At 55.7% G+C, this 19,878-nt stretch overlaps 1 protein-coding gene across 1 annotated transcript in view; it reads right to left on the bottom strand.

The window, feature by feature from the left end:
- The window catches only part of TTBK1 (tau tubulin kinase 1), a 133,790-nt gene that overhangs the window by 90,388 nt on the left and 23,524 nt on the right, over positions 1 to 19,878 (bottom strand). Inside the window, exon 3 of the mRNA XM_074988423.1 lies at positions 679 to 752. Within this exon, the coding sequence (XP_074844524.1) occupies positions 679 to 752 (74 nt within the window). The remainder of the gene's footprint in view (positions 1 to 678; positions 753 to 19,878) is intronic.

The following is a 19,878-nucleotide window of genomic DNA, read 5'->3' as shown; positions in this document are numbered from 1 at the left end:
ATCATTGGATTTAAAGATAACCCCCCATCCCGCAAACTAGCAGATGAGAGTTTGATTTTGATGTGCTGTTGCTTCATACTGTCACCCTCTTCTTCCATCCCCTGCATCCTGCATCCCCCGTCCCCCTCACACACTTTGCCTGCTCCAGCTGTGAACTCTCTCCAGCAGACAGGCCCTTTTATTCTAGGACTATACAGCACCTAGCGCGATGGAGCCCTGACAGCAGTCAGCACCGTAACCATCAGCAGGCAGACGTGATTGTAGAACCCCCAGCCCCGGCGAGACACATACTGGGGCAGGCATCTGATGCGAGTCTGTTGGGAACTCATTGTTTGAACCTGGATCGCCACCAAGAGGAAGATGTCACTTCAAATCTTGCTTCTCTTGTGGTTATTCCCCTCCCCCAGGAGTCCTTCCATCCACTGTCTCTCCCCACCCAGCCCTGCAGCAATCCCACCACTGATTTCATCTCCCCCCCTGGAAAAGGCCTGTTTCACGGCACAGCCTCTCTCACCACGGGCCCTCCACAGAGCCCCTGGAGCTCCCCATGCTCTCGGAGGTGCTGGCCATACGGATGGGAAGGGCCTCGTGCTGAGCCATGCAGGGGTCTGATGGGTAACTGTCATGGAGGGATCACGCTCCCCCATGCAGCCTACGGCAGGGGATAGGAGAACTCACCTGGAGCTGCATAACCACGTAATTAAATTTCTCATTCCTTCCACAGCCAATAAATCTGCAAACATGGTCCTTCCCTGCAGGGAATGCAAACACACAGACAGAACGTAAGAACCCAGCCCCAGCTCCTGCGAGAACCAGCACCACTGCCATCACCACCAAGTGAAATTGAAAGAGGGGACTGCTGCCCTTACAAGAGGAATGGGGGGACACCAGCAGAGGTGTACGCAGTAAGAAGGAAGGCTCTAAGGGAAGGCTGATTGGGCCAGCCAGTAAAACTGAAGAGCCCCAAATTTCCCATTGCCTAACCCATGTAACCCGCCTCTGGAACTCACAGCCACTGGATGATGCCAAGGGCGTGGTGGGAGTCTAACGGAATGGGGCACTGGTCTAACAAGGGCGCGGAGCGAGTCTAACAGAATGGGGCACTGGCCTAACAAGGGCGCGGCGGGAGTCTAACGGAATGGGGCACTGGTCTAACAAGGGCGTGGGAGGAATCTAGCAGAATGGGGCACTGGTCTAACAAGGGCGTGGCAGGAGTCTAACGGAACGGGGCACTGGTCTAACAAGGGCGCGGCGGGAGTCTAATGGAACGGGGCACTGGTCTAACAAGGGCGCGGCGGGAGTCTAACAGAACGGGGCACTGGTCTAACAAGGGCGCGGCGGGAGTCTAACGGAACGGGGCACTGGTCTAACAAGGGCGCGGCGGGAGTCTAATGGAATTCGGCACTGGTCTAACAAGGGCGTGGCGGGAGTCTAACGGAACGGGGCACTGGTCTAACAAGGGCGTGGCAGGAATCTAGCAGAATGGGGCACTGGTCTAACAAGGGCGCGGCGGGAGTCTAATGGAACGGGGCACTGGTCTAACAAGGGCGCGGCGGGAGTCTAACGGAACAGGGCACTGGTCTAACAAGGGCACGGCGGGAGTCTAACGGAACAGGGCACTGGTCTAACAAGGGCACGGCGGGAGTCTAACGGAACGGGGCACTGGTCTAACAAGGGCGCGGCGGGAGTCTAACGGAATGGGGCACTGGTCTAACAAGGGCACGGCGGGAGTCTAACGGAACGGGGCACTGGTCTAACAAGGGTGCGGTGGGAGTCTAACGGAACGGGGCACTGGTCTAACAAGGGCGCGGCGGGAGTCTAACGGAATGGGGCACTGGTCTAACAAGGGCGCGGCGGGAGTCTAACGGAACAGGGCACTGGTCTAACAAGGGCACGGCGGGAGTCTAACGGAATGGGGCACTGGTCTAACAAGGGCGCGGCGGGAGTCTAACGGAATGGGGCACTGGTCTAACAAGGGCACGGCGGGAGTCTAACGGAACGGGGCACTGGTCTAACAAGGGCGCGGTGGGAGTCTAACGGAATGGGGCACTGGTCTAACAAGGGCGCAGCGGGAGTCTAACGGAATGGGGCACTGGTCTAACAAGGGCACGGCGGGAGTCTAACGGAACGGGGCACTGGTCTAACAAGGGCGCGGTGGGAGTCTAACGGAACGGGGCACTGGTCTAACAAGGGCGCGGCGGGAGTCTAACGGAATGGGGCACTGGTCTAACAAGGGCGCGGCGGGAGTCTAACGGAACGGGGCACTGGTCTAACAAGGGCGCGACGGGAGTCTAATGGAATGGGGCACTGGTCTAACAAGGGCGTGGCGGGAGTCTAACGGAACGGGGCACTGGTCTAACAAGGGCGCGGTGGGAGTCTAACGGAATGGGGCACTGGTCTAACAAGGGCGCGGCGGGAGTCTAACGGAATGGGGCACTGGTCTAACAAGGGCACGGCGGGAGTCTAACGGAACGGGGCACTGGTCTAACAAGGGCGCGGTGGGAGTCTAACGGAACGGGGCACTGGTCTAACAAGGGCGCGGCGGGAGTCTAACGGAATGGGGCACTGGTCTAACAAGGGCGCGGCGGGAGTCTAACGGAACGGGGCACTGGTCTAACAAGGGCGTGGCGGGAGTCTAATGGAATGGGGCACTGGTCTAACAAGGGCACGGCGGGAGTCTAACGGAACAGGGCACTGGTCTAACAAGGGCACGGCGGGAGTCTAACGGAATGGGGCACTGGTCTAACAAGGGCGCGGCGGGAGTCTAACGGAATGGGGCACTGGTCTAACAAGGGCACGGCGGGAGTCTAACGGAACGGGGCACTGGTCTAACAAGGGCGCGGTGGGAGTCTAACGGAACGGGGCACTGGTCTAACAAGGGCGCGGCGGGAGTCTAACGGAATGGGGCACTGGTCTAACAAGGGCGCGGCGGGAGTCTAACGGAACGGGGCACTGGTCTAACAAGGGTGCAGCGGGAGTCTAAAGGAATGGGGCACTGGTCTAACAAGGGCGTGGCGGGAGTCTAACGGAACGGGGCACTGGTCTAACAAGGGCGTGGCAGGAATCTAGCAGAATGGGGCACTGGTCTAACAAGGGCGCGGCGGGAGTCTAACGGAACAGGGCACTGGTCTAACAAGGGCACGGCGGGAGTCTAACGGAACAGGGCACTGGTCTAACAGGGGCACGGCGGGAGTCTAACGGAATGGGGCACTGGTCTAACAAGGGCACGGCGGGAGTCTAACGGAACGGGGCACTGGTCTAACAAGGGCGCGGTGGGAGTCTAACAGAACGGGGCACTGGTCTAACAAGGGCGCGGTGGGAGTCTAACGGAATGGGGCACTGGTCTAACAAGGGTGTGGCGGGAGTCTAACGGAATGGGGCACTGGTCTAACAAGGGCGCGGCGGGAGTCTAACGGAACGGGGCACTGGTCTAACAAGGGCGCGGCGGGAGTCTAATGGAATGGGGCACTGGTCTAACAAGGGCGCGGTGGGAGTCTAACGGAACGGGGCACTGGTCTAACAAGGGCGCGGCGGGAGTCTAACGGAATGGGGCACTGGTCTAACAAGGGTGTGGCGGGAGTCTAACGGAATGGGGCACTGGTCTAACAAGGGCGCGGCGGGAGTCTAACGGAACGGGGCACTGGTCTAACAAGGGCGCGGTGGGAGTCTAATGGAATGGGGCACTGGTCTAACAAGGGCGCGGCGGGAGTCTAACGGAACGGGGCACTGGTCTAACAAGGGCGCGGTGGGAGCCTAATGGAATGGGGCACTGGTCTAACAAGGGCGCGGCGGGAGTCTAACGGAATGGGGCACTCGTCTAACAAGGGCGCGGCGGGAGTCTAACAGAATAGGGCACTGGTCTAACAAGGGCGCGGCGGGAGTCTAACGGAATGGGGCACTGGTCTAACAAGGGCGCGGCGGGAGTCTAATGGAATGGGGCACTGCTCTAACAAGGGCGTGGCGGGAGTCTAATGGAATGGGGCACTGGTCTAACAAGGGCGCGGCGGGAGTCTAACGGAATGGGGCACTGGTCTAACAAGGGCGCGGCGGGAGTCTAACAGAATGGGGCACTGGTCTAACAAGGGCGTGGCGGGAGTCTAACGGAGGCGCAGTGGGAGTCTAACGGAACGGGGCACTGGTCTAACAAGGGCACGGCGGGAGTCTAACGGAGGCGCAGTGGGAGTCTAACAGAATGAGGCACTGGTCTAACAACGGCGCGGCGGGAGTCTAACAGAATGGGGCACTGGTCTAACAAGGGCACAGCGGGAGTCTAACGGAGGCGCAGTGGGAGTCTAACAGAATGGGGCACTGGTCTAACAAGGGCGCGGCGGGAGTCTAACGGAGGCGCAGTGGGAGTCTAACGGAACGGGGCACTGCTCTAACAAGGGCATGGCGGGAGTCTAACGGAATGGGGCACTGGTCTAACAAGGGCACGGCGGGAGTCTAACAGAATGGGGCACTGGTCTAACAAGGGCGCGGCGGGAGTCTAACAGAATGGGGCACTGGTCTAACAAGGGCGCGGCGGGAGTCTAACAGAATGGGGCACTGGTCTAACAAGGGCACAGCGGGAGTCTAACGGAGGCGCAGTGGGAGTCTAACAGAATGGGGCACTGGTCTAACAAGGGCGCAGCGGGAGTCTAACGGAGGCGCAGTGGGAGTCTAACAGAATGGGGCACTGGTCTAACAAGGGCATGGCGGGAGTCTAACGGAATGGGGCACTGGTCTAACAAGGGCACGGCGGGAGTCTAACAGAATGGGGCACTGGTCTAACAAGGGCGCGGCGGGAGTCTAACAGAATGGGGCACTGGTCTAACAAGGGCGCGGCGGGAGTCTAACGGAGGCGCAGTGGGAGTCTAACGGAATGGGGCACTGGTCTAACAAGGGCACGGCGGGAGTCTAACAGAACAGGGCACTGGTCTAACAAGGGCACAGCAGGAGTCTAATGGAACGGGGCACTGGTCTAACAAGGGCGCGGCGGGAGTCTAACGGAACGGGGCACTGGTCTAACAAGGGCGCGGCGGGAATCTAATGGAACGGGGCACTGGTCTAACAAGGGCGCGGTGGGAATCTAATGGAACTGGGCACTGGTCTAACAAGGGCGCGGCGGGAGTCTAATGGAACGGGGCACTGGTCTAACAAGGGCGCGGCGGGAGTCTAATGGAACGGGGCACTCGTCTAACAAGGGCGCGTCGGGAGTCTAATGGAACGGGGCACTAGTCTAACAAGGGCGCGTCGGGAGTCTAACGGAATGAGACACTGGTCTAACAAGGGCGCGGCGGGAGTCTAACAGAATGGGGCACTGGTCTAACAAGGGCGCAGCGGGAATCTAACAGAATGGGGCACTGGTCTAACAAGGGTGCTGTGCAGAGTCAGAATATGCAGAATTAAACCCTCCAGGCCAGAGGTCACCAACCCATGGCTCCGGAGCTGCATGCGGCTCTTTAAGGAGTCAGTTGTGGCTCCAAGCCCTGCCACCGCCCACCAACTGCAATGACGACGGGGGAGGAGGGGCAGCCCTTGCTGAGGAAGCAGCAATAGCATGGGGTACGGGGGGCGGGGAGACAGGCTGGGTTAAAACCTGACCCCTGCGTACCTCAAACTTCCCTGCCTGCTGCTGCAGGCCTGACACTGCACCGGCCGTGCCTGCTCCTCCCTCCCCACCCCCGCCCCCCACCTGCCGGCTCCATCCCCGGCGTGGGGTAGCCAGCGGCCTGAGCCTCTCCCCAGGGCACAGGGGGTTGAGCCGCGCCACGCCAGGCCTCCGAGCACAGCCCCAGCACGCCACATGCATGTCGCTGCCAGTGGGGCGCGCGGCTGCTGCTGCCCATAGGGGGCCCGTAAGGGACACTGGGCTGGGAGCAGCTGCCCAGAGCACGGCAGCTGTGGAAGCCGGGCCCTGGTGCTCCTGTCGGTGCCAGCCAGGAAGGTGACACAGCCAGTGGCACTGCCCAGGATGCATAGGCCCTGTGTGAGTACAGTGCCTGGCTCCTTCCCAGCTGGGAGCACAAGGGGCCCCACCACCACCTGCTGAGCGCCCGGTACAGCCCAGCTGGGAGCCGCCAGGTCACTGTCTCCAGGACAGAGTCCGGGGCTGCTCATGCAGCGTCCCTGGGGCAGACAGCGCCTCCGCTCTGCTGGCAGCTGGTGTGTGCAACCAGCCTGGTCAGGCCCACGCCCCATCCCGGGACAACCCAGCACTGCCAGCTCCCGAGGGTGTGGCTTCCCCTGCCCAGGCCAGCCGGGAGCTCTCCTGTGGTAAGGTTCCCAGGAGGCTGGGATGGAGCTCAGGGGATGGGGGTTTCTGATCCTTGTCCCCCGTCTGTAAGGCAGGGGGCAGTGGTTCTGCCAGCTGGCCCTGGGGGAAGGTTAACCCTTTGGAGAGGGGTTAAGCCTGGGGATGTGGGGTGGGTTTATGGGATGGGGGGGTACAGCTTAGAGATGGGGAGCAGATTTGGAGCTGAGGTGGGTAAAGGCTGGAGATGGCGGGGAGGGCTTTCGGGCTGGTGGGGGTAGAGTCTGGGAATGGGGGGGAGAGTCAATGGGAACATTGCTCCTCCCTGCTTAAGAACCTATCCCCAGGCGCGGCGTTTTCCTTGTCCTCATTTGCTCCCCAGTCCTGGGGTGAAAGGAACAAACGTTCTAATTGGCACAAATCAGCGGGTGCATGTGCTGGGCTTATAACAGGTGACAAAAAGCCCGGGTTGCTGTTAGTTATTGAGGACGGTCTCGTAGTCACGTGCGCTGTGACTCTTGAATATTGATTCTGTAACTGAACCTGAAAAAATGGCTTTTCTTGGTTTCGGTTGCAGACCCTGGTCCAGGCTAACACTGCTGGCCGCTCACCCCACCCCACTGCCCTGTGTGGCACCACTGGTACTCAGATACACCCTGGGACCTCTGTCACCTTGGGCTCAGCCCAGCTAGCCGGCTCTCGGGCTCCTCCCACCAACAGACACACCCTTCCCACGCCTGCGACTGTCTCTGCTTCTGAAACCTTCCCTGGGTTACCCCTTCCAGCCCCACCGGAAGGCACACCCAGCGCTCCTCTTTGGACCTGGGCTGTACAAGTTAGTGCCTCGCTCCTGCCTGAGACAGTCTTGGGTGCCATTCTTGGTACTCATGCTGGGGGCTGCTGACCCGCAGTCTACATGGCCATTAAGCTGCCCTTCGTCAGAGCCCTTGTGCCCAAGCCAGTTGGCCCAGGTCAGCCCAGATATTTAACTGCAGCGTGGACATACCCTTAGATTTTCTTCCCATTTGACCTTATGTTCAAACCCAGTTTGTATCCCTTGTCTGCAGCGGGGTCTCCTTCCTCTCCTGGGAACTGGGAAATCTGTCATTCTCTCTACACCCGGCCAGATGGGCCCAGCCTGGTCTGTCCAATGCAGATGACCAGCGGTTAGGCTACTGCCATGCATGCTATGTGGATCAGCGTGTGTGATGGGGTTCAGGGGTCCCCCTGCACTGCACCCCGTCCACTGGCAGGAGTGACTCTCACTCAGCAGGTACAACAGCAGGTTTATTAGGCAACAGATGCCCAGTTTCTCACAGAAGCGACAGCACAGCAGCCAGAGACAGTCCTTCCAACCTGTCCTGGGGAGAAGACCCCGAGGGGTGCCCCTCTGGGGTGTAGCTTCCCCCTCCTCAGGCTGGCTGCCTTCCAGCTCTCCCGTTTCCTAGCCTCTAACTGCCACCCCCGATTCAAAACCCAGCTCAGCTCCTCCCTCCTCTTTGTTCAGGCAGAGGTGTTACCTGCCAGTTGTAGCCCCAGGGTCATCCTTAGCCACTGGGAGCTGCTGCTTGCCTCAGCCATCCAGCCTGACTCACACATGCACTCCCCCCACTCCATCACAGCGTGGAAGCCGGAACTGGCAGCCACCCATTGGCGAGTAGCACAGCTTACAGAGCACTCAGGACACCCAAGCTCCAGGACTCAGGCCGGTATCTGAGCACTTCCACCCCGATTTATGGGCTTGGTTTTGACCTACGAAGCCCTGAGGGCCTGGGACTGGCCTGCTGGAGAGACGCCTGGGTCACTGCCAGGTTGCGATCGGAGCTAGCTCCCCATCGAGGTGAGGTGGGATGGGGGGGCAGTTGCCAGGGCATTCTCTCGACAGGCCCACGATTCTGCCGTGCCCACTTGTGCCTGCTGTGAACAGCTGAACTGTGGCACTTTCAGGGCATGCTGAGGGCCCACTTGCTCCCTGCAGCCTTAGGGAGCGCTCAGGGCATGGGCTGACAGGCAGAGTGATGTGCGGAAGCAGTGAGCTGACTCCCACCTGTACGCAGCACTGCGACTTTAGATAACTGCAGAGCAGTCCCAGCCCACGCCTGGCGCGCTCTATAGCAAAGGGAGGAACGGCGGGAAGGCCATCAGGCTAACCGGCCCAGCAGTGCCACCTATTAGCGTCTCCAACAGTCGCTCAAGGGGAGCCGTGAGTGCGCCACGGAATGGGGCTTTTAGACGGCACCAGACAAAGCCGTGGCAATCCAGCATGGTCCTTCGGGGGTGGGCTAGGATACCAAAGGGATAGGTGCCAGCAGGTGGCTCTATGAGCTGGCACTCTGGGCCTGCTTGGTGCCAGGGGGCAAAGAGTGAGCAGCGTTTCACAGAGAGCCGCTGGGTCACACACCTGCCTAACAGTTCACCAAAGGGCGGCCTGTGAGGTTTCTGCCAAGAGCCTACTGGCTGCCACAGCTGCTGCAAAAGGTACATGTGGGAAATTATGTCCTCAGGGTCTTGGAGTTAAGGCAGGTCACCAGGAAGTGAGAGGCAGACGGGGCTGGACACCGATGGCCCTAGCTTAGCGGTTCCCAACCTTTCCCAGATGGGGACCCATTCTGACAATTCCGGAACACTTGGTGACCCACGGCAATTCCAAAGCAGGGGGTGAGGAGGGGTGGGAAGCAGGGCTGTAGCTAGCTAATTTTGCACCAGAGGCAAGAATACACAATTGTGCCCCCTCATGTTTGTATATTAATAGTTGTTCCATAAAAAAGGGAAAATAAATTAATAAAATAACACTAGTTATTACTGCTGATTATTTTATTATATTTAATCTGAGTTGTGGTGGGGGAAAGACATCCTCAAACCGCTCCACCCTGCCCCGGGCTTAAATCCCACACTCTGGGGCTGGAATGGCTGGGGGGAGTCACAAACAAAAACATGAAAACTGAGAAATCAGCTAATAGAAGAGAAGTAGGGGCAGAAGGGGGGAAGGGGGGAGGGGGTGAAAATTACTGCCAGAGACTAGTAAGTGGCTGGCCTGGGATCCAATACAGGGAAGCAGTCTGTGTAATGCGTAAGGCGGGCGGTGGGGGGGTCCAACTTTTTTTCACTGGGGGCCACATGGTAATTTTGTACATGTTCCAGGGGCTGAACAAAAAATAGCCCCAAGCCCCCACCACTGCCCCACCCCACCCCACCCCCAGCCTTAGACCCCCTCCCACAGCCCCAAACTGCCCCCAGCCTTAGACCCACTCCCAGAGCCCCAAACTGCCCCCAGCCTTAAACGCCCCCAAAGCCCCACACTGCCCCCAACTTTTGTCCCCCTAAGCAGCCCCAAACCACACCCAGCCTTAGAACCCTACCCCCCCCAGCCCTAAATGGCCCCAGCCTTAGACACTCCCCCTCCTCCCACAGCCTCTTCACCGGGGCTGCTAGGCTGGGCAGCTCCCCCAGCCCTCCTGCTCCCAGCAGGTAAAAGTCATTAAAACCGATTAACTCAAGTGTTAAGCTTTCAGCACCTAGCATAAGGTAAGTGCTGTCTCTAGTGACAGATAACTGCCTGAGGCAGCAGTGTTAAGAAACTGCAAATGGCTTCTTTAACAGCCACCTGCATCTGGGAACTGCCCAGCTGGAGACCCTTAACAAATCTAATGGCCACCCATGTTTGGGTTCCGACCCATAGGTTGGGAATCCCTGCCCTAGCTGGTCCTTTGCATATCATGTGATCTCACTATACACCTCTATTTGCATACTGAGAGCTTGTTTTTTGAGTTTTCTTTTTTCAGAAAAAGATCATGAAGCTTTCACACTGCTATGCATGAAAAGTTGCGCTAAGAGGTCTTTTCCCTCAAAATAGTAACTCCAGCTCTGCGAAGGACTTTCATCAACCCCCCACCATCAAGGCTGCAAAGGAACGCGTGTCAACAAAGCCCAGCTATGATTGGCTGATGGGAACGCTCCCTTTACAAAGCTGTGGCTGTAAATCTGAACGCTCCCTTTCACAAGGCTGTGGCTGTAAATGTGAACGCTTTGTTTTGCAATGCTGTGGCGGTGTGAAAGCAATTTATTTGAGGTTGGAAGGCCAAAAAGAGTAGGGGCAAAAAAGCATGCCCTATAGACAGAGCCTGAGCCACAGGCTAAAGAGGGGCTTTACAAAGAAAGGAAATGCACAATGTGGAACAGGAGGGAGGTCCTGTTTGCGAACGCTGTGACGGACCTTCGGGCTGCAGAGAAAGCGGTGGAATTCTTCCCCCGCCAGGCAAGCGATGCCAGGACCGTCTCCTGAGCAGAAGCTCCCAGAGAACCTGAGCAAAGAGCGTTCTGAGGAGTCTGAGCGAGCAGTACCCTGCAGGGCACGTGGGTGCCTGCTTAGCCGCATCTAGCTTCTAAGACACGTTAGGCCGTGATTGCATGCGTAACCAGGTTTTCTCCTTGCTATGCTTCAATCTCTTTGTTTTGTTAAATACACCGGTGCTTGATTTCACGACAAACACAGCCATGCGCTGCGAGCTAAGCAGAGCGGTGCCCTGAGTGGGCACTGGTAAGCTGGGGGAGGTGGTTCATGAGAAGCAGGGGATTGGTAAACACTGCCAGTGGTCCAGTGGACATGGGCTGGAGCCTCAGAGGGCTTGGGGGTGGGAAGGTGCCTATGGCTCACCAGCAGCGAAGCAGCCAGGCGTGCTTGGGTTGTCTGTGGCCAGTGGAGTGGGGAGCCAAGCCCAAGCTGGCACACAGACACTAAGGACAGGTGGCAGCGAGATGCCTCACAACTCTGGAAGACAACCCGGGAAGTGTCACGTAAGGCTAAGCTCACGTGGATCACGCTCTTCGGGCCTTTTCCCAAGGGAAAAGAAAAGCTGCACACTTGTAGCTTACTGACATCCTGGAGTGAGGTGTCCTCGTGAACCAGGCGTACACCACACAGCTGCTGCAGTTATAGATGGGGGGGATACACATCCCATAGAGCTGGCAGGGACCCTGGGAGGCCATTGAGTCCAGTCCCCTGCCCTCTGGGCAGGGTCAAGCACTGTCCCTTCCCACCCTCCTATTTGCCCCAAATGGTCCCCCTCAAGGACTGAGCTCACAACTCTGGGTTTAGCAGGCTGATGCTCAAAGCACTGAGCTACCCCTCAGCTATATCTTTGAATGGAACTGAGTCCTAGAAACTGAACGTCCTGCCCTGAGGCCTATAAACACTCAGCTTAAACCCCAAGTCCAGGAGTGAACCCTTTGGAGACCAGCAAAGAAATGAGACTTCAGGGTACAGGGAAATCGATTCCCAAACACTGGAAATATCCAGGCCCCCGCGATTTGCTGCTCAGGCCATGGCCCTGCTCTACCCGGCTGGGGGAGTGGTCCGGGGAGCACTTCTAGTCACAAGGCTTGGCCACATGGGAACAAAGGATAGACACTCAACAGCCCTGAGGTGCAACAACTCCAGCAGGTGCCAGCTGTGCAGGAGAAGCCCCTAGGAAAGGCTTGGCAGCGGTACGTGGCTAACCAGCCTGCTGTGTGCTCAGTGGGAGCCAGGGCTATACCAGGCAATACCAGAACTGCCAAGCAGCATCACAACTCTGGCGGGAAGCCCAGGATCCTCTCTATGCCTGGCTGGGAAGAGGATGATGACCAGTCAAGGAGGAGACTGTCACACTCTCCTCTGAAGCTGGGGAGAATGACCCCCGCCCTGGAGACCAGAGCAGAGCCCCACCCAAGTTAGAGCAGAGGGAAGAAGGCCCCCGGAGGTCAGCAACTCGTTTCATCAGAGTGGGGCAGTCACTGAACCATTTTTCAGGGCTGTCAGGTAACTGCCCGCTCCCAGACAGACCAAAGCAGAGAGTGAGTTCAACGCAGCTCATTCTGAGCCCCCTCGCTCCCCCACCCGCCCCCTTCGGCAACCAAGGACACGTGCCCACGCTTGGCTAGGACGCAGACTTATCTGGCCACACAAAGCCGTCTGCAGAGGGAGGAGAACTGTACGACACAGAGCCAAGACTAACACAAACGAGAGCAAAGCAGGTATACAAGAGAACAGCCCTGGTAGCGGCAACCCGACAGCAACGTGGGAGCAAACAGGCAAAGCACACCAGGGTTCTCTGGTAGCAGGACATCCCCGCCTCCCCCTGCAGCGAGCCGGGAACAAGCAATGCTTGGCTCATGATGCAATCAGACCACAGCATCGCAATGAGAGGCTGTGTCTGCAGCTCACACAGCTGTTCAATATTCAGCAGAGCCCTGCACTGCAGAGCAAAACTAATCGGAGTCCTACGGAACGCGACTGCTAAACCAAACACAAGGACTGAACTGGGGAACTGCCCCAGCGCGCTCTGGCAGCTGGTAAGGACGGGAGCAGGTGTCTGGTGGCATAAGGTCAAGGAGATGCAAGCACGGCTCCCAGCTTCACGCCGCAGCAGGTGGCGCAGCACTGCGTCTCTGTGGTAGCACTCGCAGACAGGTTGCTCAGCACCCAGCATGCCTGACGTGCACGCACGTACTCTCCTACCCTGGGCGCTCACGGAGCATCCATCCCACCTCTGCCTTCAGAGCAAGCCCGGAGCCCCGTGGAACCCCCGGCTGCAGTCCCAGGGGGGTCGGGCATTTTCCTGAGCGCTGCCCAAAGATGACAGAGCGACATTTTACAATGAGATCTTCTGAAAGGGATGGTCTCTGCTGCAGCAGGGCCGCACCCAGAAACAGCTCAGCATCCAGCAAAGACCCCATTTACAGCAGCTCCTCCTGCAGAAGCACTGAGCAGGGCAAGGGGGATAATCCATTGGGTTTACACACGAGACACCGCTAAAGTCAAGTCATGGTTGCTCCACTTAACTCGCGGCACGTGGCTGTGTCTGTAGTGAAATCAAGGACAGGCGTATTTAACAAAGCAAAGAGATTCCAGTGTAGCGAGGATTAAGGCGTGGGTACTCCAGGCACATGGCTGAGGGCCCTTCCCGTTAACAACAGCCACCCCCAGATGCTTTAGGAAGTGAGGAAAGCAGAGTTAAAGTAATGCTTGTCACACAACCCTCCCCACCAAACAACCTTAACTCTGCCCCGCCAAGGAGGTCCCAAGGGACTCAGTACTGCGACCCTCCCTGGCAAACTCTGCCGTTCCTGAGGTCTGGTCTGGAAAGTGACACCAACCGGCGAGGCCTCCCTCTACCACACTCAAAGCAGGCGCCGATGCTCAGGAAGTGAGGGGACGGTGCTACTTTCACAGTCACCAGATTCTTGCTGCCAAAGGAGAAAACTCAGCCCCTTCCTTTCCTTCATTAGCCAGACCCAGCACAAACTGCAGGACAGTGGCACGTAGAACAGCCCCACTCTGAGGCAGCAGCTCACCCAGCGCCAGGCTCTGCGCCTGTGGAGGAGCCTGTGGAGGGAAAGGGTGTGCACATGTGGTGACCCCTCCCCTCGCACGCCGGACTTGTCAGTGCCCGTCCCTACCCAGGGCTGCTTACCACGGCCATCTGCACCTGCCACTGGCCTGGACCTGTCGTGCAATACACACGCCTGTGCCATGTAGCTGGGTCACCTCGGCCTGGTCACTTTGGGTGGCGTTTACAATGCCTGGCTGCTCACAAACAGCCCCCAGCGTGCAGCCACACCTGGGCTTTGACCAGCCGTGAACACAACTGCACCACACCCGGGCCCAGAGCTGGAGTTGCGTGTGCCCTGCGGTGCCCACCCCTGCCCTGGACAGGGCGGGAATCCAAGGCACCGCGTCCTTTCAGGGAGTCATAGGGGAACAGCTCGGTCAGTGGTGGAGCAACATAAAGGCAAAAGGGGCCATTGCCTCCAGGTGTGAGGGGCCTCGTGGCTTTGTAACTCCATGTGTTTGAACAATGCATTGCATGGAACCAAAGAAAGGTGCCGTGTCACTATTATTGTAGAACGTATCCAAGTGCAGTTTTATCACACATCACGCGTCACGAGCGGCCTGAATCGATTTTAAAGCCCGATGACGTCACGTTACCATCTTAATACATTGGCGGGCTCCTGGTGACTGTGTCGTCCCAGGGCCCCAGCTGCTCTTAATCCGCCCCTGAGCTTGTTACTCCAAATGGTGCTACCCTGACCCTACAGCCTGGCCGTGCCGCATGAAATGAAACAACACGTTTACTCAGCACAAAGGCAGAGCCCAGGCATGAGCACGAGGTGTACAGGCTGGGGACCAACTGGCTCAGCAGCAGTACAATGGAAAGGGACCTAGGGGTTATGGTGGGTGAAAGGCTGGATATGAGTAAACCGTGTGCCCTTGTAGCCAAGAGGCTAATGGCAAACTAGGGTGCATTAGGAGAAGCATTTCCAGCAGATCTAGAGAAGTAGTTATTCCCCTCTATTCAGCACTGGTGAAGCCACATGCGGAATATTGTGTCCAGTTTTGGGCCCCCCAGTATAAAAAGGATGTGGATGTGCTGGAGCAGGTTCAGCAAAGGGCCACAAAAATGATTAAGGGGCTGGAGCACAAGACCTATGAGGAGAGGCTGAGAGATTTGGGCTTGTTTAGTTTGTCGAAGAGAAGACTGAGGGGTGATTTAATAGCAGCCTTCAACTTCCTGAAGGGGAGCTCTAAAGAGAAGGGTGAGAAACTGTTCTCAGTGGTGTCAGATGGCAGAACAAGGAGCAGTGGTCTGAAGCTGAAGAGGGAGAGGTGTAGGTTAGATACTAGGAAAAACTACTTCACCAGGAGGGTGGTGAAGCACTGGAATGTGTTGCCTAGAGAGGTGGTGGATTCTCCATCCCTTGAGGTTTTTAAGTCCCAGCTTGACAAGGTCCTGGCTGGGATGACTTAGTGGGGGTTGATCCTGCTTGAAGCAGGGGGATGGACTCAGTGACCTCCTGAGGTCCCTTCCAGCCCTGTGATTCTGTGATTCTGTGTACAGGCCAGAAATACATACGAGGAAAATAAAGTCAAAGACCCTAACTGATGCCTCACTCAACAAATCGTGTATTCAAATCCTTAGCTCAGACCCCTACCTGGGGCTGATGGCTGCTTCCTTTGGCTCTCCAGGTGCAGTGAACGGGATGGACAAATGGCTGGGGATTGAGGTGTTGTCCCTCCTTTTTCTGGTTTCGGTCCCTGGAAAACATTGCCAGCTGAGACACAGAGGCCAAAGAGGCTATGAGGGAGGATGCTCCCTGCTGCTTTTTTCACCTCATTGAACTTCCGGTCTTCCCTTCCTTCCTGGTAACTCTGTTTACTGCTGAAATGCAAAGTAAGCAGAGCACATCCTCCTTTGCTTAGGACAGACCTGTGGGGGGTGGCAAATGTGCTAGGCAGGGGATTTACAACCCCACAGACAGTGTTGCCACATGCAGGTTACCAGGCCAACACTGACCAGCAAATTGCGACTGTTCAGCTGTTGACTGACATGGCGCACTGTGTCTGAGGTGCAGTCATGTGAGGAAATGAACACAGGACGTACGGCCAGACGTGGGGAGAGGGAGGAGGAGAAATGCACCACCTGTGACATGCAACACGTCCGCCCGGGAACGGGGGTGAATTTGCAGGAAAACTGACCTTCCAGCCCTGGGCTGCCATGTGGCCTTCCAGCCCGGGGGCTACTGGGGAAGATTTGCTCATGCACAGGACAAGGGGTGCAGAAAAAAGAGGGCAACACCACTCCCTGGCCTCCTGCTGCCCAGACAAGCTGCTTTTGGCTTTCATTTACTGCGGTGTATGATTTGAGGGTGAGTCCTGCTTTTCTTCAGGCTGTGGTGTGGCTGAGAGCTGCTCTGCTGCCAGGTCCCAGGGGGCCATGGGAGACCGTGTGTGACAGCGGGGTGAAGTGGGAGAAGCCACAACAATCGCAGTCTAAATTGACATCTGTGACCACTAGCTCAACAGGCCACACCACGTCTCCCCCAGACTGCAGGTCTGCAGCTTGGGCTGTGGGCCAGCCCTGCCAGCCCCGGGATGCCTGGGAAGCTGCGAGTCTACCCGGAGGCTGAGAAGATACCTCCTCTGTCACAACAGGGGAAGCAGATGAATGGCTCTCTGCCCTCCTCGTACAGTCTGAGAGGAGCCTAAGTAAATCCAAGGGGACCAGGCAGACGTGACCCCCCCTTAATCCAGGCACCCCAGGGAAGAGCTGGTGGGCCATGTAGGCCTCTGTGGAGAGAAATGTGGGAGTGGGAACAGTCTTTCCCAAGGCAGCTGAAGAAGAGGGAATGATCTCCTCACAGGAGGCCTCCCGCTTAGAATCATAGACTCATAGAACACTAAGACTGGAAGGGACCTTGAGAGGCCATCGAGTCCAGTCCCCTGCCCCGACGGCAGGACTGACCACTATCTACACCATCCCTGACAGACATCTATCTAATCTGTTCTTAAACATCTCCAGCGATGGAGATTCCACAACCTCCCTTGGCAATTTATTCCAGTGTTTGACCACCCTGACAGTTAGAAACTTTTTCCTAATGTCCAACCTACACCTCCCTTGCTGCAGTTTAAGCCCGTTGCTTCTTATTCTATCCTCAGAGGCCAAGAAGAACAAGTTTTCTCCCTCCTCCTTATGACTCCCTTTTAGATACCTGAAAACTGCTGTCATGTCCCCCCTCAGTCTTCTCTCTTCCAAGCTAAACAAACCCAACTCTTTCAGCCTTTCTTCATAGCTCGTGTTCTGCAGACCTTTGATCATTCTTGTTGCTCTTTTCTGGACCCTTTCCAATTTCTCCACATCTTTCTGGAACTGTGGCACCAGAACTGGACACAATACTCCAGCCAAGGCCTAACCAGCGCAGAGTAGAAGAACAGCAATAGCACTGAGGGGCCCAGGGAACACGCTGGCAGCTTCCCTGTGACTGTGTGGGTGGAGGCATAGGTGCCAGGCAGTGCTGATGAAAGGGGAGGTCTAACAGAGCCCTGGCACAAAGTACCGGGGCTGTGCACTGTCACCAGTTCCACGTCTCCAGTTAGCTCCCACCCCATTTCTGCTCAGGCCCCCAGCCATGCCCTCCTCTCCTCTCCTCTCCTCTCCTCTCCTCTCCACAGCCGCCAGCTGTCGGATCGCCACTCGACCGGCCTATCCCCTGTGCCAGGCTGCCTGCCCGTTCATCTGGAAATGGGATTGTGCCCCTACGGCAGAAAGAGCCTTCTCAGGTGCTCTGGAACCCTGGCCCACCTCATCAACGACCTCTGCCACACCCACTACCAATGTGCCCTCTGATCTTTTCCATCCATTGCAGAATAATTGGATGTGCACCCCCAGCAGCACCAAAAACCTAGCTGTGGGCACGCTGGGGTGGCATTGGAACCTCTCTTGAGTGGCCGCACACGCCACTCTTACAGGAGTCACTGCCCACCAGCAGGGCCTTTTCATTCCCCTATTCCTTCGCGCTGCCCCTCCCTGCAGCTTTGACACAACGCTGTTTAACTCCGTGAAGCACTGGGGGATGAAGACCGACCAAGTTTGCTTTGTGTCTGTTTCGGAGGGTGAGGACAACAGGAGCAGTTTTCCCAGGGTTTTGTGTTTCCCCACATAACTGACCAAAATAACTGTCCCTGCCACTGACATCTCTTAGTCAGTTCCCCACCTGCCCTTAGCTATGTCCCCCGATGTGCTGGCTCGTGCTCCCATGAGGATTCAAGGAGTTCTCTCCCTGCTTGGGATCACTAACTTAATCACGGCACCTTCAGTCATTCACAATTGTCCAAATCTCTGCATTCGTTTTCTTGCTGAAAACGAGTTTTGAAAAAAGTAGCCACAGGCCAGAGGTGGGAAAAGTAGGCAAAAAGTTCCTTGAGTTTTACTGTGCAGCTGGTTTCACATCGGGATACCTGAGTACAATAAAGATGTGATATATGTGTGTGTGTGTGTAGTAACAGAGAGGGAGCTGCGCTAGTCTATATACTGTCAAAACAAGAAAGCAGTCAAGTAGCACTTTAAAGACTAACAAAATAATGTATTAGATGAGCTTTCTGTCCCACGAAAGCTCATCACCTAATAAATTATTTTGTTAGTCTTTAAAGTGCTACTTGACTGCTTTTTTGTTGTGTGTGTGTGTGCGCCTGCGCGTGTACTTTTACTCAAGTAGTTTTCCTGAGGGACACCATTGACTTACACTTAAGTATATTCCCACCCCACCCCTCCCCAGCAGCTGTATGTTTACTCAGATAACTTTTTGGGTACATTTTCCACCTCTGCCCCAGTAAATGGACAACATTTGAAAAAAAGAAGGAAAAATCCAACAACATAAGAGACACGTGGGGGAAGCAGGTGATTTGGATATCTATGGAAAAGACTCGGTTGCATGGCACAGCAAAGGGCTCTGGGATGCCACTGGAGCTTTAAAGAACAAGCCCCATGAACAACCATGAAGGAACAGCGCTAAAGAAAGGCAAGAAGGAACCTGTCATTGGGAGAGATAGGTAAGCGATTTAAGGAAAGGGTATGTGAGGTATGTAAAAGGAGATCTGAACCATTTAACGGAGCACAGCTGGAAGGGAACCAAACAAGGTGGCTGTGGAAGTGGAGGCAGACATGTTACAATCTTGTCTCAATAATAAAACCCATGTACGTCTCTGGATAGTCATAACTGATGGGGACCTCTTAGTCAAATTGCACAAGGGGGAGAAGGGGTGATCACTGCCAAGGAGCTTCTCTTCCCAAGGAGCTTTTAGAGCCACTCTGAAGGAAAATGAACCCTTTCCTCAGAGTAATGGCCTGTAAATGACAACACATAAATGACAGTGTCAGGCTGTCAGACAGTATCACTTGAGTGTGGAGGATTTACTCAAAACCACAAAAACCAAAAGAGGGGTTTCTACGTGGCTTCACTGAGTGTACCAGTGCAACTGTAACCTTGTACCGTTGTGTAGAAAAATAACACAGAGCAACACAAGAGGCGCTGACTGACTCAAACAACAAGTTGTAAGGGAACAAAGGGGAAAACACGCCTAGCAAGTTAAAACAGAAGTAACTCCAGTCAGAAAAAGGAAAACCATAGAAGTGTTACGATCAGCGTTCTACTGTCTCAGATAGCGGAGACATGGACGGAAAATAAAGAAATTAAAATGGCAGTAAAACAAAACATGACTGGAATACAGCAACTATCAGAGCTCAGGCCAAAAATGTTCTCCTCTGCAAAAAGTTTAAATCTAAAAATAAAATAACGGTTTGGACAGATAAACAACTTAAATGAGGATCTGCTCTTAATATATTTACCTGCTGGCAGCACAGCTGGGGACTGCAGCATTAAAAAAAAATGAATAAAAAGCAAATCTAAAACTTATGTGCGAAATAAATTGACTGTTAAAAGATTCCACTGCAAATCGAGCCAAATGCTTTATTCAGAGTTGCAAAGCTGACCCAAACTCTCTTTGGGCAGCAGCCAAGATCTCCTGGCAGCCTTAACTTTGTGAGTTAGCACTTGGGGCAAATGAGAGATAATGCTGAACCATTTTTTTAAACAAAGTAGGTTATAAATGTTGAGCATAAATCAGAAAATGAAAATAGGGACTAAAGGGGGGGCCAGAACAAAGGTACTGGGAAAGTCCCTTAGATTTATTTTTCAGTAATAAAGCAACAGCTGAAAGACTGGCAGAAAACATTAATAAGTTAAATGGACATAGCTAATACAATGCCATAGCAAGTGAAAAGGGGGAGCTGCTTGTGAAAGCAGTATGCATTCCTAGGGAGCATGCAGCACAT

Source organism: Carettochelys insculpta, chromosome 3, assembly GCF_033958435.1.
Source record: "Carettochelys insculpta isolate YL-2023 chromosome 3, ASM3395843v1, whole genome shotgun sequence".
Lineage (NCBI taxonomy): Eukaryota > Metazoa > Chordata > Testudines > Carettochelyidae > Carettochelys > Carettochelys insculpta.
This window is presented reverse-complemented; position numbering and strand designations above follow the sequence as displayed.